The sequence below is a fragment of the Lissotriton helveticus genome, chromosome 5_1 (assembly GCF_964261635.1).
Source record: "Lissotriton helveticus chromosome 5_1, aLisHel1.1, whole genome shotgun sequence".
NCBI classification, from domain to species: Eukaryota; Metazoa; Chordata; class Amphibia; order Caudata; family Salamandridae; genus Lissotriton; species Lissotriton helveticus.
In genome coordinates, this window is record NC_136065.1 from 1,876,085,522 (window position 1) to 1,876,110,689 (window position 25,168).

Consider the following 25,168-nt stretch of genomic DNA (forward strand, 5'->3'; position numbering starts at 1 on the left):
AGGGTGAGTGAGGGTGAGGGTGAGTGAGGGTGAGTGATGGTGAGGGTGAGTGAGGGTGAGTGATGGTGAGGGTGAGTGATGGTGAGGGTGAGTGAGGGTGAGTGAGTGAGGGTGAGTGATGGTGAGGGTGAGTGATGGTGAGGGTGAGTGAGGGTGGAGGGTGAGGGGGTGAGGGGGTGAGTGAGAGTGAGGGTGAGTGAGGGTGAGGGGTTGAGGGTGAGTGAGGGTGAGGGATTGAGGGTGAGGGATTGAGGGTGAGTGAGGGTGAGTGAGGGTGAGGGATTGAGGGTGAGTGTGGGTGAGGGATTGAGGGTGAGTGAGGGTGAGGGGTTGAGGGTGAGTGAGGGATTGAGGGTGAGTGAGGGTGAGTGAGGGTGAGGGATTGAGGGTGAGTGAGGGATTGAGGGTGAGTGAGGGTGAGTGAGGGTGAGGGGTTGAGGGTGAGTGAGTGAGGGTGAGTGAGGGTGAGGGGTTGAGGGTGAGGGGTTGAGGGTGAGTGAGTGAGGGTGAGTGAGGGTGGGTGAGTGAGGGTGAGTGAGGGTGAGGGAGGGGGTGAGGGTGAGTGAGGGTGAGTGAGAAAAAAATAAGAGCAGACAGTGCTGGGGCTTGACTGGCTATTAGCAGAGAGCGCCCGAGGGTCAGATACAGTGCCTGGAAGCGAGGACATCACAGCCTGCTCGACTTCAAACCCAAACGCAGCGGCAGGCTTAGCATTAGACTCCCACTGCTATATGGTGACCAAAAGAGGAAACTGTATGTTCCTGGAAGCGGATGTCCGAAGAGATGGGAAACCTGTGGAAGAGAGCGACGGTGGGGCGACAACGATTATGGCTTCGTTTGCTTTTGGTATCCGACTGGCTGCTGCGTTCCGGTTCTGAGCCGTGGAAGTTAAAGGGGTTCTCGCAGAGTCAACGAGGCAAAACGCGAAGGAAAGAACCATGGCTGAAGACGGGTAACATTATATTAAATCTACATCCGTTTGCAAGCGCTAAACGAAGCCTGACATGGGCGAGCAATAATTCAGTGCAAATACTGTAGCGGGGCAGCCAGGATTGGATATAGTATAATTGAGCACGTGTTTTTTTATCAACAATGACGCGAGATTTGCTACGTAAATTCAAGAGGCTGTAAAAGTTACAACTATTTGCGTGTGTGCGCGTGAGTGAGCTCTTCTTTGCTTTTAATCTTTTGGCGCGATATATTTAAGTTGGAACGCAAACGACGACAGCGTGTTCGCCTCTTTTAACTCTGCGCCAGTCAGACAAGGATTTTACTTCAGGAAGGTCTGGAGTTGTGTTTGAGTAAGTTTGCTCTCGTTTGCATGTACCTGACAAAGCCCCAGCATATACTTAGTTTCCAGGTAACTTCGCAAACCGTGTGAAATCCCGAATGTGAACTGTAAATCAATTGGTCAGAATAAACTGTTAAACAAACACAAGAAACAGTCGGACAGGAAGCAATCGCAGGAGCAGGCTCATGTGTGCAGCAGTTACAGAGCGCACACACAGAACTGGAGACCAGTTACAGTCAACGAACAATCGCAGGCAGGAGCAGTCACAGGCGGAGAGAAACGATGCGGTCACAGACATGGAGCAGTAACATGTAAGGGAGGGGTCGCCTGCAGGAGGCAGTCGAATTCGGAGAGCTGCTGCAGGCACGCGGTACTCACAGGCAGGGCTGGCGCAGGCAGGGGCTTCACTCGAGGAGGCTGCGGGGACCAGTGGAGGGGGGAGGAGAAATGCGACACGGCGGGAAGGGGAGGGACAACCAAAGAAGACGGAGACCCCAAAGACAGGCAGGAAGCAGGGACAGGCAGCGTGGGAACCGGGAACGGAGGAGAGAGGCAAGAGGAAGGAAGGACGAGGAGAGGAAGGCCATTGAAGGGGGCGACTGAACCTCAAGGCAGAAAATTGAGGAGCATAATTGAAAAGGAGGCCGAAGGAAAATGTTTAAATTGAGGGACAAAGGTAGAAGGTGGGGGCACTTGGGAGAAATATTGTAAAGCTCGAGGAAAAAGAATACAGGAAGGGAATACCTGAAAGGAGAGAGACAAACGGAAACAAGCCTTTCACCGTAACACGGCGGGCAGGGGAGGGGGCGGGCAGGGGAGGGGGCGGAGAGGGGAGAGGTGCGACACGGCAGGCAGGCAGGGGAGGAGAGTAGGAGGAGGAGGGGGGAGGAGAGTAGGGGAGGCACGGCCTAGCGGCAGGCAGGCAGGGGAGGAAAGGAGGAGGGGGGAGGAGAGTAGGGGAGGCACGGCCTAGCGGCCGTGCAATCAAGTAGTGAGGGGCGGAGCTGGGGGAGGCTGTGAGAGAGAGTAGGCGGCTGGGGGCATGTGCACGCGCATTTAAGCTCAATGCGCATGCGCATTGAGCTTAAATTTCTCGTGCACTGCAAGGAATCGCCACGATTCCTTGCAGTGTGGATAAAGAGCGGATAAGTGCCAATACTCTCGCCTTGCTCGATGCGCATGCGCATCGACAGGCGAGACCTAAAAAGGAGTGTCGGGTAAGAAACCATTCACTTGAATGATTTTTCATCAGTCTTCAACAGTCCTGTTTAACACGTGGAGGTTTAGACCCATTACATCACAAAGTGTAGTTTTTAACTTTACAACAATGCTGGGCAGCAAGTTGTTGAAACATACGTTGGAAATTATATAGGTTGCAATTGTGGTGGTGTCTGGGATTTTAGTCAAACTGCTAGTCTTCGGGTGGAGGAAAATTAGTGCAGCAAACGACTTGGGTCTCCCACAAAGCACTTCCTTTTTTCACAAAGAACTCCGGCTTGATTAATTTAAAGATTCTATCAAGTCAGCGTATCTTCTCTTGTGGATTTACACTTACACTAATCTGGTCACCCAGTAGCTCAATACAGACTTACACAGTGGCTCATATATTTATTTGGTAGTTATTAGAAAACAGAATACTTGTGCATCCATCAGAATGGTTGTATTTAAATTAACTATCTAAGACACCAGATCCTTCCAGACAGTCAAAAAAGACCGTGCCTACAGAGCTCCATTTGTTTTTTTAGGTCTCGGCTAGCGTTGCTGCGCACACGCTCAGCTCGCACAGCGAGATTTAATGTTTGAGGACTTTCACTAAACGGTGTCAAGCCCCGCCCCTCTTTCCCATTGGCTGGTGTCACCGTTTATGCTAAACGGTGGAAAGCCATTGGCAAAGAGCTTTTTGTGATGTAGACTTTTCTCCTTTACTGCCGTCCCACTTGGACGGGCTCGCCTGCTTTCCTTCTGAAGTAAAAGGTTTCTTATCTTTATGGGGCCATGTGTTTAAACACATGGCCCCATAAAGACAAGAAATCGTCACGACAGAAGGAAAGCGAGATGCAAAAATAAACCGCGGCTGCTTGACGAGCGCTTGTCCCCTGCAGAAATGTACTTTTTACCTAGTAGATATAGTCAAGGACCTGGCACCTCCTCCAACAAAAAATCCTTTCCCAAAATGAATAACGCATATTAACGACAGGCAGACGAAACTCGTTGGGTTCTGAGCAAAAGCGAAGTCCCAAAAAATGTTCTGCTCTCCCGCGGTAGCAATAAATCACTCAGCATTGCCACACCACAACCTTTTTAATTCATATAATGTAATATACATTTGAGTTTTAAAAGTATGAAGTTTGTGTGGGAGGTATATAGTACCACTCGGCCTGTGCTGGTAGACCCGTGGCCCTGATAGCTCCACCCTTCATCTGGCATATTTGTGGGTCAGGCACACTCTATGGAAAGTGGACTTGCGCGGGGCAGCGGACTGCAGACCCCTCCATGTGCATTTCAAGCATTCATTTACATTTTACTCATGTAAGAAACAAACAACCGTCCAGGTATGTAGCGGACATAAGTTTACGAACTGCATTGCGGAACTTAAAATATTATATGTAGCTGAGATACGTTAACCGAACTGCCTTGTGGAACTAAAAATATTATCAGTCTGTAATGGTTCTCAGCACCCCCCCCCCCCCTTTCCCAGAGCCCTAGAGTGATCAGGACGGCAGTCATCCTTTCATCTTTCCAAACTCGCTAAACTAAGAGGGGTTCAAATCGGTGATCTGCAGTTTACAGGAATCGCATACGTTTTGCTCATTCCACGGAGCCCTTTACACCAATTACGAATTTTTAAACGGCTGTCGGAATACATTTGAAATGGGAAAATGCAGTTAGGAACGTTCCTTTCAATTGTTTTTCCCTACTTCTTACACCCGCATTGGAACACCTTTTATCCACAGCAACCTTGCAGTGCCCCCACTCGACTGTACAATACAGTAACTAGTTAGTCTTCTCTTTTCCAAGCAGTGAGAATGGTGAGTGTGCTGTGCGCGAAAGCTTGCGCAATCGGAGCTCGAAGAAGCCAGCGCCTCCTTCACCCAATGCCTATCCTGCTCCCCAACACACTCAGACTGGAGGAGGTAACAATGGGAAGTAGTAGATACTGGAGTAAGTAACCGTATACGATATCTAATGATAATCCGCGCGACGTCTATTCACGGAGCAGAAACTAACAACGATAGCCTCACCTCCAATTCAGTAAAAGTGGGCCGCAAACTAAACTTCCTTCTTTGAAGAATATAGTATGGTCCAAGTTCTCCCATTAGTAACAAAATAAAGAGTCTTCACTGTCTAGAAAAATATAGTTTTAATGAGCGCCTGAGGACGAATAACAATAACCCTTTTCTCTCAAAGAGCACCTGGCAGTGACCACGCTCTTGGATACCTATAGCGACTCCTATATATGACAAGCATTGACAATGCAATAGGTCTCGCCTTTGATTAAGTTAAAGCCATTTGCTTTGTTAATGGTATTGTATAGCAACGCAAATGGCTTGAACTTAATGAAAGGCGAGACCTATTGCATTTTTAATGCTTGTTCTTGATGCTAACAAATGCTGTCCATTAAGGTTTAGGGTTGGATAGTGACCAATATATGTTATTTTCTCAAAGTGTTAAGCCCCTGTGGATCGGAACTGGTCACTGTGACCAGATCACAATTCGGAAACTAAAGCACTTTAGCCATGTATGCATTGTACAAATCTGTTCAACTTCTATATTGTGTATATTTGCTGGTGGATTTACAAGTTGTAAACAAGCATTTGTTTTTAAATATTTTAGCTAATGCTAGATACGAAATGGGTTGCTTCTATCAGCACTGCATTCAAGTGGTTTCGAATTTCGTTGATCAATTGACTTGGCAGCCTCTATTGTTTACCAGCTGATTAAATGTAGGTTTATTTGTAGATCTGTTGTATAGTACTATTTTAACCAAAATAAATGTATTGATTGATCTCAATAGGCATGCAACAACTAACTATTAACTGAGACATTTGTTTAAACAAACCTTGCAATGTAGAATACAACTTTCTTTCCAATAGGCTAATGTATTAAGACCCTCCAGGATTTCGCGATTTGCCGCGAAATCGGCACTTTTGAAAAAAATGCTGCGATTTTTACAAAAGTGCATGCGAAATCGGCACTTTTGAAAAAATCTGCTCACAGGCCATTAAAATCTCCATGGCAGAGCCAGCCGCTGACAGCCTATGGCCCAGGCCGGCATCTGCGCCAGGAATGCTGGCCTTCGGGGCCAGGAAGCCCCTCCCGAGGAAGAGACTGTGCCCCTCAGTTTCCAGAAAAATACTGTATCTGAATCGGAGGCAGACAGGAAGCAGGAACATACCATTACATTTTCCAGCGATTTCTGCACTCTTACCTGTTGCCACCCCGCCTCCATTCTGCTACACAAATGACTGTTCCTTAAGGATTATGGAAAACGTTTTTGCAACTGTTTCAGGGCTTATGATGCTTAATCCCTGTGAAGGTTTGACATCGGAGTTCTTATTTGGGGCTATTGCTTACGAAGAATGCTATGTTGGGCTTCACGGTTCCAGGAGTTATTGCGTCATTTTTTTGTATTCCCTTGGATTTGTTGTTCTTCCACTGACACGGAGGCAGGCATAATAGCCTGGCAGCCCAAACCAGGCAGTATTTTGCTTCCCATCAGACTGGGCTTTCCTCCTGCTTCTCCCCTTGTGCTTACTCCCATCTCTGTCCCTTCCTGCGATAATCTTGAGTCAGTCGTTTTACTTGCTGGCCTTCCCACGCCTAAGCTCTCCTTGCATGGTATCCAGTCCCAGTGTCCAGGTTAGAGGCTCAGAAGATAATGGTGTCTTCCTCTGGAGTGTTCCCTTTTGTGGGCCTAGCAACGGCCAGGAAGGATACAAGGCCAGAATCTCTGACTCAATCCACTTTCTTATCTTTCTCTGGTTGTCTTAACAATGCCTCCAGTGAGGTTGGACTACGTTCATCCTCGACTGACTCCATTTTGTATCTCCTGGTGGCTTAACAGAATCTGCATTAGGGATGGTCCACTTTTTGCCCTTGGGGGGACCCTATATATTACTCCTTTGGGGTGTAATCTGTGTCTCCATTCACATGTGCTTTTCACACTACTTGGTGGCGCTATGTACACAAACCAAACCCACTGATGCACAGACATGTATGAAAACGCCCACCCTTAAGATGGTAAGAATCTTCATGTATGACTGAATCTATTCTCCTACCCATCACTAAGACTCAGGCTTATGGACAGTGGCATTTGGCACACTGTGCTTATACCATATCTTTTACACCTTACTCAGCATGTCCCATATAGTCACCTTATCAACGGTATGAAGTGCTGTATAAATAATACATTCACACTCCCCACAAAGCAATTAAGGCCTTGCAATGGATATCAAAATGCCTTGCAAATACCAGTACAATACAATCCAATACAATGGGTGCACCAAAGGTAGATCAGCTCAAGGGAGGAGCCAGAAAAGGAAAATAGCTTTGATGGCACCAAGCAAGCGAAGCAACTGAGTCTGACCACCCCATGCTCCCGTGCCTTTTTCATCTAAACATATATCCATTAATCCTTTCACCCTTCCATCCATCCATCCACTGGTTCCGACCATTTCACCTTTACATTCTGTCACCCATTCATTCTTTCATCTATCATTTAATCTTTCAGCACACCATTCATCCATTGTCCTTTCCATTCATCTATCCATCTATTCATGCATCCATAATCTATGCATGCATCCATCCATACATTCATCTACCTATCAAATGATGTACCCATCCAGCAATAAAGCCTTTCATGTATCAATTGATCCTTTCTGTTCCTCCATCCATCCTCTGAGATTTCCATTTACTCTACAATCCCTCCATCCATCTTTTCAGATTTCCATTTTCTCTGTCATCCTTTCACTCACCCATCAAGGTACCTACTCTCTCAGGTTTCCATTTACTCGGCCATCCTTTTACCCACCATTACCTGTGCCATCCATCGATCCACACACCTATCCATGCAGCCATCAGCTGCAGCCGGTACAATTCTAAACGTAATTAGTGCAAAACTTTCTATATACAATCTTAAATAGTAAAATAATCATTAGGACAGAAAGAAGAAGAGGTGGTAAAAAGCTTAATAAAACCAATAATAAATAAAGACTGGGCAGAGGGCCTCACATAATAATTAATCTAGGGTGATACTTTTGTCTAGACGTAACAATCCAGGCCCTTACTTAATCTTCCTCATAACACAGCCTTTCTAGGTGACTGAAAGATGTATACCTCCTAATTGGATTCTCGATATAAGTTACAATAATGTGACATTTATAAACATCTGGCATTCCCTGAAAAAAATCAACGGCCACCTGATGATAATTGAGCCCCTGGGATACAAAATAAAGGATGGAATACTCTTGATCTGATATATTTATAACATTTGCCGAACAGCATAAAGTGCATTTTAGATTGCCTAGCTTTTCATCACATGGGCACTTAGGTAAATTTGAAGACCAAACCTTCTTTGATTTGGGAAATGCAACAATGTGATGGATTATTTGTAAGTGGCCCAATCAAGTAAAATCTGTCCTGCTTGTGAGTCATGCTTGATTAGGAGTAAAATAAAGTGCTGCAAAAATGCCGCCAAATTTCCATTTTTGTGCCACTAAATTTGGTAATCAATGCCGCTATATCCTGGGGGGTCTGTGTATTGTTCCAATAAAATGTCCCCCCCCCCCCAACATTTAAACTATACACTGGATAAAAACTCCTATGTTGTTAATAGGGTCTCTGGAATAGTTGCAAACAAGTACTGGTATATCAGATTAGCGTGTAGCACAAATCAAGCTTTATCCTACAATGATCAAAACCAATGCAGAAAAATAATTTATAGGTAAGACTATGTAGACAAGATTAAAAAATATATTGCTTCTACAGATAAGGAGGCTTGTTTTCCCGACATTTACTCTTTATATGAAGACTTCTCTTTAAACCAGTTAAAAAGGTGGCAGATTTAACATAGTAAAGGCTTTAAAATAAAAGCATAAGCCGGCAGACTGGATTTTACATAAATGTTTATTGATGTCCCAATGTTCCACGGTCACCAATTTAGAACCTCAGCTTTTGGAAGAACCATTTATTTTTGCCAGTCTTGTATCTGTGAAGGAAAGAAAACTTAATTAGCAAGAAGTTACAATTAAACAGAATTACCATGCATAAATGCCATGCAACGATCTAACCTCACAACTTAGTTGATTAAGAAATAGCCTGGTTTAAAAAATATATACCAGGGGCGTAAGCTTAACAGTTGAGATACTGTGGCAACCTAAAGCTCAGTTTAACTCTATCCTGTCAGTGCTGCAGACAATGGATTACAATTGTTCAAACAAAAGTCACCTGAAATAGGTTCACATTGTCTTGGGAAAGTGTCTGAAAGATGCAGTACGCCCCTGGGGAACAAAGGTGGAGCAGTGCACTCTACGGATAAAGTTACTTGAAAACATAGCCCAACCTACTGAACCATCTTACTATTGACACTTAAATCGGACCCTTGAATAGAGGTGAAGGCAAACCATCCTAGCCATGATCTATACCAAGGAAATGGGTAACACAGGACTGCAAAACTGCAGTCCGAGCCTACCATCATGCAGACTCAACCAGATTACTACTTGACAGCTGCCTTGTAGCAAAAGGCATAGCTAAACGTAGTATGTTACAGCAGGTATGACAATGAAGTGATTAGATGATGCTTTGTGCACTGGGAGTAGAGAAGTACTCATAATAAACTTCCCTATCAAACACTGAAGAGAACACCATAAAATGGACATTACTAAGATTCTAGGTATCTTTGTGGCAAGTCTGTAAAACGAACTACAAGCCATTTCCCTGAAATACAAGCAACGTTGTAAGCACTTTAAAACAAGCATTTGCAATGCAATAGGTCTCGCATTAGGAAAGTTTGAGCTATTTGTCTTGTAAATGACACATTTTTTATTTGTGTGTTGGTTTTGAAAATAGCGAAATTAATAGCTTTGTCAATTACAATGCCAATAGTTATAACTTTCACAAATGTGACACCTATAGCATTTGTAATGCAACATGTTTTGTATTTACGTGACTTAGATGTATTGCTATTACAAATAACAATGGCTTTTATTTTTTTTAAATAATTAATACTTAAATAACAGTTATTGTAATTTATAATGGCAATAGCTTAAACTTTTGTAAATAACATGCCTTGGGAGGAATGCAACAAATGAGCTGCAGCAATGCAAGCACCATCCTACGGTTGTGCATGGCTGCAGTGGCAGCCTCTATTGCGGTCTCTCTTCTGCTGGTTGGGTTTTGAACTGCGGTCTCTTTTCTTCTCTGAGGACTATCAGCACAATTTGTAAAGGGTACCTTAGAGGTTTTTATAGGGTAAAGCTAGATGAAACATTACATTACTGAAATAATTGTAAAATTATAGCAAGCTGAATCAATGTCAGACGCCTTTTAATTGCTCATATCAGGGACAACTCTCAAGAAACACATTTTATGTCCACTTTATATTCTGCTGCACCTACACATTTTAGATTGCCCTCTGTGACTTGCGGGGAAGGACCTTCGTCTTTTCCAAAATAAAGCACATTTGGTAACTAAGCAACGAATAACCGCTTTGAGCTTAAAAGCAGAAGAAATTATTTTTTACACACTTGTGGATGTTTTAACTTACCTGCCAATAGCCAGTTCCATTTTTTACTCCAGTGGTAAATAAGTGTGATGTGTTATTGAAGACATTTCATGTTCCCTGAAAAAGTCTCTCGGTTCTTAAATCTCCCTTTATTTAGACACAGAGTTAAGAAGGTTCGACGTTGTTTGAGCAAAGAAGGAAGTAGGCTTTCCATTGTTCATTGATTGACAGACACCACCTTTAAATGCGTTAATAAGCGTGCAGTCTGCACTTCAAAGACTGCTGTCATTCCTATACATACCACCCAGACATTTCTACACATTTGTAACCTCAGTTTTTTTGCTCATCTTAAGAGCCCTTTAGGCAACATCTTGTTAAAGTGAGAGGCTTCGAATATTTTAATTTCCGAGCCGAATTATTTAAAAGCGCTCCTTGATAAAGGACTACTCCAGTCCGAAATGCATTGGAGCATTTGTTGAACTACTGTTGATTCATAATGAACACAGCGTGATGTAACGCTTGACTGTACACTTTTGTGAATCCACTAAATACAAACGATGATGAAACTTTGAACCCATCTTCTTGAACTATTTTCGATTGAACCCATATTTGAGTCAGGCCTTCCTGAACATTTACAAGTGTGCCTATCATACAGGGATGCGCTTACGTACCCACGTAGCGCACTCATCTTCAGACTCTAACCATTTGAGCCACACTTCTCCACATACAAGAAGCATGGCTCTGTGAGCTGGCAGATAATGTGCCGGCAGAAGGCAGTTTTTCTTCTGCCTTTTTTCTTCTCAGGAGCCCTACTGTTGGGGTGATTTAGAGTGAATATTTATTGCTATTCTGTCAGAACGCTGGGTCTGTGTTCTGAAAAATGACATGTTGGTGCTTTGATCTCTTTGACATACGTGTATGCAATGGTAATGTGCATTTACATATGATAATCCCATAAAGGCTTCTCACCATGGCAACACCAACCAACACACGCCATGTCTGTGAATCATCAGACCAATCATATTTATTTTCCGCGTTATAATGAATTTGTTTTTCAGTGCATAAATACCTCTACACTCTATCTAGTGCACATTTGTCGAAAAGTCTTCTTTCGGGTGAGTGACTATTGTTTTGGGTTCAGCTAGATAATATGCAAAAAAGAAATTAACTCGTATAATGAAAGCCAAAAACGAATTTCACTTACCCTAAAGATCTTTCTGTGTATCAAATATTCTATTGGCTTATCATATTGCATGAGTCTTACGGGTGGTAAATGGCCTTTCTAGTTTAAAAGTTATGACAGCTTTGTACTTCTGTTTACCCCCTTCGTAAGAAAAAATAAAACACACATCGCACATCGATGACGTCACGTGTTTTTTTAGATGCCTTGCCTAAACATCGTAATGGTGCTGCGCAGCCCGGTCCAAACAACATTTCAGGAAGGATGACAACTTGCACCCTTCATCGAAGGCACTCAGCACATTTCCCAGAATCCTTCTGGCCCGTGTAAGCACCCATCCAATGCAGGACTATCAACCCCTGTCGGCAGATCTTTCAAACTAGAGAGGTACCGGCGTTGATTCACAAAGCATTTTATGCAGCGAAGTGTAACGCAGGTGCGCAAACAGCAACTCCGAGAACGTAACTTTTACATTTAGGAATTGAACTTCTGAATGCTGCAATAATAACAGTGTTACTGCTGGGTGGGGCACACTGAAAAACAGGAGAAGACTCACAAACTCAGAAGATTGTCGGTATCCACATAAATGCAGATTTGCTTCTGTTAAAGCATCATTTCCACCGGCGGTCGTTGGGAACGAACACCCTCATGTATATTACAAGGTTTACAATCCCGGGCGGAAGTCAGGCAGGCCGGTGGCAGGACGTGAAGACACACCGGAAGCCCGGGCGGGCTCCCGTGAGGCGAGAGAGCCTCGCACGCACAGAAGGAAGAGACCGCCGCCGCCTGCAACGAGCCCTCGCCTGGAGACGAGTACCGGTGAGTGGGGGCCTTTGCTGAGCTGCGAGGGCGGGGGGCATGTGTGTGTGCGTGGGGCGGCGGGGGGCTCTGTATGTGTGTGAGCGTGTGTGTATGTGTCTTGGAGTCTGTGTGTATGCGTGCGTGTGTGTATGCGTGTGTGTATGTGTCTTGGAGTCTGTGTGTGCCTGCGTGTGTGCCTGCCTGTGCCTGCGTGTGTGCCTGCGTGTGTGCCTGCCTGTGTGTGTGCCTGCGTGTGCATGTGTTGTGAACAGCCGGCCGGGATCGGAGCGCAGGGGGAGGGGGGGAATGTGTGTGCGTGCGTCTGTCTGTGTGTGTGTGTGTTGTGTGTGCCTGCGTGTGTGCCTGCCTGTGCCTGCGTGTGTGCCTGCCTGTGTGCCTGCCTGTGCCTGCGTGTGTGCCTGCGTGTGCATGTGTTGTGAACAGCCGGCCGGGATCGGAGCGCGTGACCTGATCCGATTCCGGCCGGCTGCGTGCGCGTGACAGTCTGTTGTCTCTGCCTAGTCCTTGAACGGGAAAAGGACTAAAATGATTACAATAGATCGCTTTGCGACAGCAGGGGCTTTCGCCCCTGCATCGCAGGCGCGACCTAAAAAGCATACTTGGAAAGCTAGCCGTAAAAAGAAATGCATACCATAACCATAACTGTTTTAGTAAAGTCCTCGAGAGGCATTTATGGTCTTGTCACACTACCAAGTGCCTGACTCGCTAGATGCACTTCAAACGCAGTGGCTTTCATCAAAGAAAAGTAGGATATCAAATGAGAGAGAACCTGGACAATCCCTACCAGTGGATACAATAGTCTAGCTGCTGCTCAGGGCTGTCTGTAACCCAGAGCAGCAGCTAAACGGCTACTTCTCACAGCCACGCAATTGCAATAGCTCTGCTTCTGCAATGCAAAGAGCAAGGTGAACTTCTGGCAGCAAGAAAGCGACAAAGCACAACTAACAAGTGGCAATTAGCGCGTTAGTCAGGCCCTCTTCTTTTTCAAAACGTACCCGGCAAAGGACACAGGCTCCATAAAGTGATGCACAGAGGCACCCTGCTGTAAAAGTTCAAACTCCTTTTCCCTTGATAATTAAGGCACCAACAAAAAAAAAACTTTACATCTTACCGTTCCTCAAATTTCACTTTGGCTTCACGTCTGGCTTTTCGTTTTAAAGCAGGGTCTCTGAATACATCCTTATTGACAATGGTTTTGTCAAGGGGAATATCAACAGAGTATCTGGAACAAACAAAATTGCAATTAAATATATTTGCAAGTAAGAAAATTTTAAGCTACAAACTCAAGCATTACAAAAGAATAATCAAAAGTTTGTACCCCCTCGACCAGTTTAATCAAAACCAAGCATTTTAAACACTTTCAATATAAGTTTAAGCAATGGTTTAGTTTTAAACTAAAATTGATGCTACATTTAGACAACCTAAATATACAGAATGTTAAAAAAAATTAAAACTGCCTTTTAATTTCCAACTCCTCCATTAACTTAACTAGTGGAAAAATAGGTTAATTTATAAGTGAGACCTTTCTCACAAGTATAGGTACCATGATCTATTACGTGTACACAAACCTCAAATCCGACCAAACGTTTTATCGCATCTACATAATCATGAATCAATGGTTTACTCCTATAGAGTGCAGATGCTTCAAAGTGTGTTAGAATCGCAAATGGCTTTATCACAAAGTAATAGGGCTATTTAATTAAATAACTTTGGAGGGCAACTTGAACCTTCTCCCTAACTAGAAAGTAGTTTAGTTCTGAAAATGGCTTTACACTGGAGTAGGTTTGCGCGCTTTACAACTTCAACAGTTGAACTTTTTTTTCAAGTATTCAGTTTTTCCAACGCCTATAGTTCCCTAAAACGTTTGGCAAACGTTTGTCAATTTGGGGGTTAGCAAGGCCACTAGAGACAAACTTAATAGTAAAGTCTAATATATCAAAAAAAAAATCATAAACCGAATGCAACCCAAACGTTGTATAGTCTTCAACATCACAAATGAGTCATTTCACAAGCATAGTATCAGATAGAAAGCAAAGTTGGATGCAAGATCAGAAAGTGCGAGCTCCCTCCAGGGGAAGAGAAGAAAGGGGAGGGGGGGGGAGGGGTCCGACAGTAGGTCTGTGACCAACTGCCTTGCAGAAGAGCTATGGGCAGACTCCAAGAGATACAAGGCCGGCCGATATTAGCATCAGTTGAATGTAAAGCAGTATCAAAGCGGGTTATAGGTTTGTACAACTAAGCAGAGGTAGGGGAGAAGAACACTAACCATTTAGCATTCACACTGTAGGGGCTGCATATCGGAATACAGATTAAAATATTGTTTAAGACTGCGGCCTAAATATGGTTAAAATGTTGCTTCATTGGTGTATATTTTCTATACAGGCTGTTTTCTATACTGTTGTCTTAATATTTATGTCTTCATATTCTGATTCCATTAGTGCTAAAGTCTAGTATGACCAAAACCTACTTTGGTCATTTTCCACGATTAAGGAAACTGCAGCATTACATTTATCAACAGACTTTGAAATGATTTTGCTCTCATAGTTAGTTGAGATGGGGTTGAAACAAGAATGAACAATGGCTCGCAGGTTTGATGAATAATCACTTCAATAGACCGGTCAGCCTAGAGACCAACACTCATAAAAAGGAGAAAACTAAAAGACCAGTCTTCTCCATAAACCCCTCAGACTGGATCTGTCAAGACCCATCTGTTCAATGGGTTTAATCTCTTCAAGAAAAACTTTGCTCGCAAGTGACTCAGCAAATACATTTGTTCTCACTCACTCTGCAAGCAAAATGTACTTCCTGTCGCCCCTTGCATCCCATCCCCCCTCATGTATAATCATCTCTGGATTTCAAGTAAGGTTAGCACTATACATATATAGAGCAACATTCTACAGGAAAGAACACTCGATGTTTACTCCTTCACATAACACCATCTTTCTGGGATGCAGATCAAATATAACATTTAAAATGATCTACATATTTCACAAATCACCATTTATTCCAATCCTCAACAGGGTCATAAAGCTTACTGCTAAACACTTGGTTATGGTATAGTCAAGAATACACAACTAACACAAAACATAAGCAGAGAAGACCAAGAACCCCTAAAACTCTAGTCTGGTCAGTTCACTGCAGCTCTACGTTTAAATTAAGTTGGCAACTTCTGGTAGTAATTAAGACTTAATCGTCACCAAAAATAGGACATCCTGTACAACCCACATCTGCTGACTCCCAGAGAAACACACCCAATGGCCTATAACAATACTGTTATCACCATTCTTGCACATATCTTGATTGCAATGGGCCAAAGCTCAGCATCCAAAAAAGGCATCAGAACCCTTTTCACATTACAACTAAACGTCTCCCCATAACACTCGAACACTTAATATGATTCTTCAACTCTATAACTAAGATCCTCAAACATCACTACTGATCTCCACACCAGGTAAATAGGTTTAAAGAATGGAGGCATATCACTATAATACAATGTTTATATAAAAAAAAAACCACCCAAACCGATACCAAAACACGCATCATGTTACCCGTCAAGACTACACACACACTCAGCAAATACATTTTTTTAAACGTCTGGCTAGAACGATAGTCATAAAAATACTAGCAAATATCAATACATACATAAGAGGAAAGATTGAGAATAAAATGAAAGCTAACAATGTACGATCATAAACGCACAATTAAGACATTTTGCTCAGACTGTTTTGCCCTGGATTAAAAGGATTGACGTATAAGCCTGCGTTTTAAAAATATAACCTCAGAAATAAGCAGACATATCAAAAATTCATTAGTCCATATCAGTATCTTTTCCTGGTGGCTAGAGAACATCTTCGAAAATTAATCACAGCATACCTCAGAACTCCCTAGTTGCAGTAAAATAAGAAAAGCTTATGGCGTCAAATGTTTGTAATGCGTTAATATAGGGATCAGAAAGAGTTTCCGGTGCATGGTGTCAAGCGAGCAAAATCTAATAAAGTGTGCTAGGTCTGGAATGGTCATCACATATGAAGGGATGTAAACCATGAGTCTTGGATGGGAAAGGCCAACAGAAAGTGAACAAGATTCAAAACGTAGCTTTGTGAGGAGGAATCTGTGCCATTTATTTGAAATTAGTGATAAATAGGCCTCTGGAACATGGCTAACAATTGCATTCCAAAGAGGATTGTCAGACTGCCTGGCAAGTAATTACTCTAGTCCACATTATGTCGCCGGAAAATAAACTGGACCTTTCACCAAATCCATGTAGTAAAATGCTAAGTATTCTCTGGATTTTTGTAAAGCTCAGGGATCCCCGAAATATTTGCTTAAGGGTTGTCAACCAGGAAATATTTGATACACGATCCAGAGCAAGACAGATATTACTACTCTGGTAAAGTAGGCTTCCGGATTTCTCCAAACTCTTAGCCACAGCAGTAGGTGGGTTGCAATTTAATGTCTTCCACAAAACTTAAGCCAACCTCTGCATGGCAGAAGATGGTGGATGAGGACTGTGGTAGAGCCAGAAGCCTATGTATAAAGCTATTTTCAACCTTTTGTATACGGTTTGGAATCAATGTATCTCCACACTCTAGCTCCATACGTACAGACAGAGAGGCACTTGCTCTTAAATATTTGGACCACCTTAATCACTGGCTTGTACTGCAGTCTTTTAGCAAAATGATAGATTGAATCAACTGGCCTCTGAAATTGGAGAGCTCACATCCCAAATGTCAAATTAAATCAAAGCAATCCTTTAAGGGAAGATAATTAGGGCAAGATGCAACTGTAACGATGAACAGGGTTAGAAAAAATATGTTAACAGGATATGGAGGCAAGATTTTTCCAGAGAATGTATGATGTTCGAGTGACCAGGACAACTAGAAATAGGACTGGGGAAGAGAACAGGGAAAGTACGCTAAATGAGAAACGTCATATGGAGAAGTAAAAGAAAGTTTGATTGGTTACTAACAGTTGAATATCACAGATCATGTAATCCCAAGTTATATGCCGAGATAGACGGTGATAAAGAGGCGCCCATGAGGTTTATATAGTCAGTGGGATAGGAATCAACCGTACATAAATAAGTATATATGTTGTTGAGGTACAATGCGATAGAGGCAGAGGCAAGTAATATTTGGCACTGCGTCTAGAACATGAGGCGCACATGGTTCCATTACTTCGTAGTAGGGGACATACTAAGGTATTGAGATTTAGACATGGCGACTAGACATATGACCAGAATCAGTTTATGTTGGGGATCAATGTGCCATGTCCAGTCTATTCTTGAGCTTCACGACATGCCATTAAAGATGGCAACCACGCTGGACGCCTGGATCCATACTACTATAGTCCGTACTACTATAGTGCGGTTGTGAGATGGTAAGCTTCTGCAGCACGGGGGGGCCGAGAATTGACAACTGGGACAGCAATATTAATTTGGTGCAGGGTGCTGGCACAGTGTTATAATTTGTGATGTAGATACAGCCCCTTTGGACATGTGATTACATTAACACAAGACTCAAATGTAGTATAGCTTTGCTGAGTAAGACAGTGGAGAATGTGGAATGAGGTGGCATATATACAGTGATAAATGTACTCAATGTGGAATTACTTTCTGTTGAGAAATTGTTGCAAGTTCTACGGATTCACTTGATTGGATTATAATTTGTTTTTAATCTATTCACAGAATTAGCGGATAACTAACAGATAACATACAAGTATTGTCAACACACGGTGCCTTTTTAGACAGCTGGTGACATGTTGGTATTTTGTGATGCGAATACGGTGTATTGATTTGGATACAAGTCTCATAGCTGTTCTGTACATGGTGTAGCATCGTCAGCGGATTTTGTCATGAGAAAAATGCATTTTTTTTAGGTTTCGCATGGCGATCCGCTGCGCAGCAGCGTTCGCGCAGGCGAAATCTTTTGAGAACAGTATGTGGCTTTGTCCCGCCTCTCTTTTCCATTGGCTAGCTCCATAAATGGAGGTTAGCCATTGGAAGAGAGAGGCGTCTGTCATTGTCCGAGGCGATTCGTGGGCGTTCCGGCGATTTTTTCCCTCTCCGCCCCTCTGTGAACGTCATTGCAGCGGTGGGCGGATGTTTTTTTTTTTTTTTGGGCCGTAATGTTTTGGTCATTTTCAAAGTGTCTTTGGAAGGGGTGGGCTGCGCGATTTTAGTGGCCCTGCAAGGTCTCGCTGGGAGGGCCGGATACTCGACATGCACGGGCGGCCTGGAAGCAAATCGGAACTCTGATGAAGACCTCACGCTGACCGGAGTTGAAGTAGGTACGGGGGTCGTTCGACTGGTGACTTCGGCCTGCTAGTGAGAGTGTGTGGTGTCGTGTATTTTTTACACCAACCACAGACCTCCAGATTACAGCGCAGTCACAGCTAACACCAGAAACACAAATCTGACTAGTTTAACATTTTCTTCCATTCTTGGCCCAAGTGTAGATTCCGTTTCCCACGCTTTCTGAAAAGTATGCATTATTAGTACAAGTTCACCTGTTACTCCCACGCAACCATGGCATTTAAGAATCCCCCTCCTCCGCAGTCGTTCTTTCCCTGCTGTGAAGCTTTACAATTTTCCGGCTGTTGATGGGTTTTACCTCCGCTCCCCAGGCAGTGCCTACGTTCAGCAAGCGCTAGGGACTGCTAGGAAGGCGTTCTCCCAAACCGGAAGTCAAGGATCCACCTCAGAAAATGGCGGCCGGAGAACTAAATGCCAATGTCTTGCTTGACGCTCATGCCATACAACGGCCCGAACGCACAATATTATTGTGGCTCTCAGGCGGCAAAGTGTGGAAGGAACTCAGTGAATGTTTAACAAAGAGGTCACAGGCTCGATGCCCAGCAGGGAGTCTACACAGTCTCAGTCCACACAGGACAACAAAATGAGTTCTGTTAAGTTGGATACGAATAACCACCCCGTTCAGAAACATAGTTAACTTTTGTGCAGCAGGTACAGTGGCACTGGGGTCCCTTCACCCCGAGGAGGCCTGTCCTTTAACACTAGCTCAGGTGCATGGGGAACTTGGGTCATGCTTGCATTTGGGGCACTGGCAAGCACGCTACAACATGGCACCCATTACTGAAAACATCACATGGATATTCTAATATCATTAACCATCTATGTCTTGTGGAACCTCTCAGGAGTACAGAGTTGCAGAAAATGAGCCCACTGGACAGTTGTCTAAAACTAATAGCTGTGGCTCTGGGTGTGTGTGTGTGGCTCTGGGTGTGTGTGGCTCTGGGTGTGTGTGTGTGTGTGTGTGGCTCTGGGTGTGTGTGTGTGGCTCTGGGTGTGTGTGTGTGTGGCTCTGGGTGCGTGTGTGTGTGGCTCTGGGTGCGTGTGTGTGTGGCTCTGGGTGCGTGTGTGTGTGGCTCTGGGTGTGTGCGTGTGTGTGTGGCTCTGGGTGTGTGCGTGTGTGTGTGGCTCTGGGTGTGTGCGTGTGTGTGTGGCTCTGGGTGTGTGCGTGTGTGTGGCTCTGGGTGTGTGCGTGTGGCTCTGGGTGTGTGCGTGTGGCTGGCTCTGGGTGTGTGTGTGTGGCTGGCTCTGGGTGTGTGTGTGTGGCTGGCTCTGGGTGTGTGTGTGGGTGGCTCTGGGTGTGTGTGTGGGTGGGTGTGTGTGTGTGGCTGGCTCTGGGTGTGTGTGTGGCTGGCTCTGGGTGTGTGTGTGGCTGGCTCTGGGTGTGTGTGTGGCTGGCTCTGGGTGTGTGTGTGGCTGGCTCTGGGTGTGTGTGTGGCTGGCTCTGGGTGTGTGTGTGGCTGGCTCTGGGTGTGTGTGTGGCTGGCTCTGGGTGTGTGTGTGGCTGGCTCTGGGTGTGTGTGTGGCTGGCTCTGGGTGTGTGTGTGGCTGGCTCTGGGTGTGTGTGTGGCTGGCTCTGGGTGTGTGTGTGGCTGGCTCTGGGTGTGTGTGTGTGGCTGGCTCTGGGTGTGTGTGTGGCTGGCTCTGGGTGTGTGTGTGTGGCTGGCTCTGGGTGTGTGTGTGGCTGGCTCTGGGTGTGTGTGTGTGGCTGGCTCTGGGTGTGTGTGTGTGGCTGGCTCTGGGTGTGTGTGTGTGGCTGGCTCTGGGTGTGTGTGTGTGGCTGGCTCTGGGTGTGTGTGTGGTAGTAATTGCTGTCTGCTGAGCTCGTCCGTAGGGTACAATAGGTCTCACATTTGCGAGAGATTAAGCTATTGGCAATGTAAATGACAATGCCATATATTTATCTGTTTTCAAAGCCAACACATAAATACAAATTTTGTCATTTACAATGCCAATAGCTCTAACTTTTCCAAAGGCGAAACCGTTGCATTGTAAATGCTTGTTGTAATTAAGTGGCAATCTGTACGTGACAACTGGGGATTAAATATGCAAGACTGTTCCCTTGAATTATTTTAAGTAATTGCCAACAGCATATTGTAAATACTATTCTCATCATATAGATCTGGGGAGAGAGTTTTCACAACATGGGACATGGTCACTTTGTTGGATACAGTTATACACATGGGGCCAGATTAACAGCATTTGCTCCGACCTAATTGGATCGGGAACGTGTCTTTCCAACTATGTTATGAGTTAGGCGTTCGGAATATCCAAATCCGAACCAGAAGGTATTTTGAATGACCGAGCCGTACAGTACGGTTCTATAGGCTGCGTTTCCGAACGACTGAGTATGATGCTGGATTTGGACAGCCTTTCCGAATCATGCCGCACGATTTTAATCGGTAGTCTGAATCAGACTTTGGGGCCCCATAGTGGGCCCCCCTGCATGCAGAGCCTTCCCAATTTGGCCCTTGGGGTCCCCCTTACCAGCCATGCACAGTGTGGCAGGCACCAGGGGGTTCCCGATTTTCCCCAGCCACCCCTTTCTTCAATGGGAGCCTATGCATTCGGTCGGAACAAAGGCTACCATTGAAGTCCAACCAAATCGCATCTGGATGCATCGTACTTGGTCGGTTGGACTCTACAGAGCCGGTCGGAAACAATCCCAAACCCATTCGGTGGGGAAGCTTTCCAAACCACATCACAATTGGGCCCATGGTCGTCACAGAACGACGACTTAGGCTGTAGGACCATAGTTTGGCCTATATAATGGAGTATTTTTGGGTTGAATTTTAGCCCCGGCGTAGACGCCGGGCATGATGCCCATTTACAGTGAAACACGTGATAGCAAAAAGACAGAATAAAGACTAAGATTTTACAAGGATGGAATATTAGTTGCATCTATGTGTATATGATTATGCTCGTGCTTGAGGCTGTGAAACTGTTTAACTAAACCCCAGGGTTTACTTGGGAATGTTGGGAGGGTATCCCACCTTTTACAGCGCTGTAATACATGGTTACTTCCATAGATACAGTGTACACCGTCTCGTGAACGCACATAACCCTAAATTCACCCTCTATCAATATGCCCTTCCAAGACCTATGCATCCAGCTATGGGGTATGGTGCCGTTCTTCCCGGGTCAAGAATCTTCGCAGAAACAAGCACTACTGGCATTTACACATTTATTAGTGCTGCGATCCCCATTGGGAAATACATCAAAAAAATGCACCCCATGCATGCACACACATCTGTTCAAGGGTCAGGTCCCCAGCAGAGTTTTTAGAAATGTTGTCCATGCATCTAGCATTAACTTTATTTTTTAGTCCATGAAAAGGATAAGTCTGTTAATGTACCCGATAGTATTTAATGTTAGTGTTCAAGGAATGTGTGTAGTAATTATGTGAATGCTGAGAGAAGCCCCACGTAACCATCCTATGCATAAGAATGGCGAGTTAAGGAATGCTCCATTGCAACTGTCAGAGCGGGAGAAGTCTGGGCTGATGCTTGTTCCTTGTGTGCTTCAGTTACTTAACACCAGGAAGCTTGCAAGTACATGCATGTGTGATGATGTCACGTCACACCCTTCGCTACACCCCATACTTCTGTTTAGTGACATTATGTACAATTTGCTTCCACCACTTAGTTTGGGCACCTTGCCCAACTGGTCCTTTATAGCCCAACTACTAAAGCATTTTAATCCAGCACTCCAAATGGCAGGCATGTATCTGCTTTTCATAAATACAATCGGAACATAAGAAAGCTTTTTAGGCTTCACAAGAAGTATGGAAAGCACTACATAAATACAATTACAACACCACATTAAATCACAGTACTTCTAACGCCTTTCACGAGACACCAATAGATTACTTTTCACTTCTGACCAAATACCAATGCAAGTAACAAACTTGGATTGGCCATTTTACACGTAGTTATGATGATACCATAAAAATTCTACATGCTACAGCTGAAGTAACAATACTGTTAACATCCACACTAAAACTCTAATCCAAACGTATGTGAGGGATTCAATGTTCCTTCAAAAGCTTAAATCAATTAACTGGTGTGCCCAAATTTGAGACATTTGGTTGTAAGGCAACAGCTATGGATTACAATTTTAAGTCCAGAATTAGTTCGACCTCAACAGATCTAACTGTTGAAGCCGTACTATGAAAAAATAAAAAAGATACAGAATATAGGTGGAATACGCTCTTTAAGACATCCACTTTTACCAACTGATAGATTCAGATCCATCACCAAGTAAATAGAGGTATCAAGTGCCCTACCTGGTTGGCATCAAGTGGTTGTAGTTGCAAACCTTTACGAAGGCCTTAATTTTAGATCGCTTTGCAATCTTCTTCTTGCCCATCGTGGCGGTTACTTTACGTGGGTAACGATCAATGCCTGCCACCAGGGCATGGCTGTAAGGTCTGTCCGATGTGCCATCATCAATGTTCTGAAAAACACAAAATTGAAGTTACGAATGCTGACTGAATAAGCTGAAGACTTACTAAGGAAGATTATCTAGGAAAATGTAAACTGCAAAGAGGTGTGTTACATGTGCATTTCAACTACATGCAGTTGAAAAGCACACAACGGACAGCAGATGCACCAGTTGATCAATCAAGGATATACACTTGCAAACAGCACCACGTGTTTAAGTTAACTATATTACCTTCACTATGACAGCTTTACGTCCAGAGTATCGACCTGCCAGGACCAAGACGACCTTCCCGGGTTTCATAAATTTACCCATTTCTGTGGAGAACATAAACGCAATGCAAGTGAATTCAAAATCTTTTTGACTAAATATTTTGTAGAGCCGAGTAATGACATACAATAAAGCTCACGTTTTCTGACCGTCCCTTGAATGTAACCAATCCTATAAATATTAGCTACCAGCAATTCCACATCAAATAGTTCTGTGAATATTCGAGTCTTGAATATCCGAAATTATAATGAGTATGAGTCAAACGAGGTACGTGGAGGAACCATGCATACATGAACTAGGATGTCACACATTAAAAAGTGCTGACAAGTTACAGCATCCAGCGGAAGGTACCCAACATCTCTACCGGGAATGAATTATTTCTATAGAAAAACCGCAGGATCAATTGGGATTTTGCTACACAAGAAATATGTGTATTTTACCTAAAACCCCAAAACATAACACCAGAGTCAATAACTCGTGGGTGCACACCTGACTCACTTGTTAGGGTCACAATTACACGGCTTCAGTGCCAACTAGAATGAATCTTTTAGAGACCCATTTGCAATACAAATTGTGTAGCCAAGCTAGCGTTACAAAATCATCAACTGAATCAGGTGCATTCCCCCAAGCACTAAGGCATGGAAATGAACACAACCTTTACAGTGCCATTGTGATTCAAAAGTGGGTGCCAGAAAACATGTAAAATCGTAGAAAGGAGTATGCACATTAGACTTGGAGTTTAAACATTACATGCATGGGGAAAGGGGGCCTCCTGGACCTACATCCGAAAATGCAACTTGTCACCAGGATTTTATAAACGAAAAATTGTGGTGCTATGAGTGCACATTAAAAGGGTTTCTTATGTCTCACAACATGGAATGAACAAAGAATCGCTCCAACAGAAAAGAAATAAAGGGCACTATGGCCGGATAAAGAACTGCAGTGTAAGGAGCAGGCTTGTCTACTTAGCTCAATCAAGGTACGGGATTGTGTAGAGGAATTCTCAAATAAGGTAAGGGGTGCTTCAGAAGACAAACTATCAGCCTTTAGCAATGAAAAGGATGCTTTAGAGTCCTAACAACACACGGCGGCTTCCCTTAATAAAAACAAGCGTGTACGCTACTGTAAGGCGTCATGTACAACGAGGAAAGTGCCAATATGGGAAATTGATATTGCTACCGTTGAAATCGGAGCACACGTGCAACTGTTATTATAGACGACTTGTTGCCACTGCCTCCTCAGCTGGTTCGGGGGGGCATTATGTGAAGTGGAGCTGGAGAACACCATGGGGCACCAGGCCGCCAAAGAAACGGGAGTGAAACTCTCGGTGGACCCAGAACCTAATTCCCGCCTCCTGGCCTCCTGGCCCGCTGACAAAGAACATAGAAACTAGGACGCACCGTCCGTATCACACAGCGTTCACCTAGCCGCCTCCCCAGCCCTACTTGTAGGGTATCAAGAAGGATGGCAGCAGATTACCCACTATGACATTTTACTCACTTGGTCTAGCTCGATGGCCGCCCTGAAAAGAAAGGAAGTAGAAACAGGCACGGTCACCTTTGACACCGCCGTCTTGCAACGTCACCTCTTCTTCCGGTAAATGGAACTATTGTATCGAGCTAGAAATGGGGCAGCGCGTCTAGCCTTCAATGAAAATGTCGCGCCATCTTGGAAAGGGGACTGATGTATTAACTCTGGGCTTAACGTCACTGAAAATCATATATAGAAACATTTTTCCATCCACTTACATTTTTTTTTACAATGTAGTAATTTAAAATATGACTGTGACGTGTAAAAGGACCAAGTCATTTAAGTATATTATGTAATCGTTTTTTAATTTTATTTTTTTTTTAAATAAAAAAAGGCATTTCGGCATCTGTGTTACTACAGTAGATTCCTTGATTCATCTCAGGTTCCTAGTGCTCCCACTCGGGTAAGTAGCTCTGGCTCGGTCGGACAAAGCTCTTCGCTGTGATCTTCACGTCATTTGTAAAAGAATATACCATAATAGCTAAGCCAGCCCAGTCCTTACATTTTCCTAGGATAGAAAGTCAGTGCCTTTTCGTGGAGTACTCATTACTCAAATAGTATTTTCACAGCCCTGATGAACGGCAGTAATTTTACAGCCATTTG

The 25,168-nt window shown here is 44.0% G+C and overlaps 1 protein-coding gene and 1 non-coding gene across 2 annotated transcripts; both read right to left on the minus strand.

Moving 5' to 3' along the window:
- Positions 1-3,639: 3,639 nt before the first annotated feature.
- On the minus strand, positions 3,640-3,792 carry LOC144757000 (small nucleolar RNA U109). The gene has a single exon (XR_013595468.1). It is a non-coding gene; the product is annotated as a small nucleolar RNA U109 (small nucleolar RNA).
- A 4,606-nt stretch (positions 3,793-8,398) lies between these two features.
- RPL27 (ribosomal protein L27) lies at positions 8,399-24,616 on the minus strand. The gene is made up of 5 exons (XM_078645326.1): positions 24,536-24,616; positions 23,000-23,082; positions 22,611-22,780; positions 13,127-13,237; positions 8,399-8,498 (listed from the first exon to the last, which is right to left on the minus strand). Exons 2-5 carry the CDS (start codon positions 23,078-23,080, stop codon positions 8,450-8,452), a joined length of 411 nt encoding a protein of 136 aa, XP_078501452.1. The 5' UTR covers positions 23,081-23,082; positions 24,536-24,616; the 3' UTR covers positions 8,399-8,449.
- Between the last annotated feature and the right edge of the window lie 552 nt (positions 24,617-25,168).

What these genes read in the sequence shown, in the direction of transcription:
- RPL27 (XM_078645326.1), bottom strand. Translation starts at nt 23,080, where the DNA reads ATGGGTAAATTTATGAAACCCGGGAAGGTCGTCTTGGTCCTGGCAGGT. An exon ending in GTAAAGCTGTCATAGTGAAG is followed by an intron (nt 22,781 to 22,999) that starts GTAATATAGTTA and finishes TGTGTTTTTCAG; the next exon opens with AACATTGATGATGGCACATC. An exon ending in AACCACTTGATGCCAACCAG is followed by an intron (nt 13,238 to 22,610) that starts GTAGGGCACTTG and finishes TGTTTGTTCCAG; the next exon opens with ATACTCTGTTGATATTCCCC.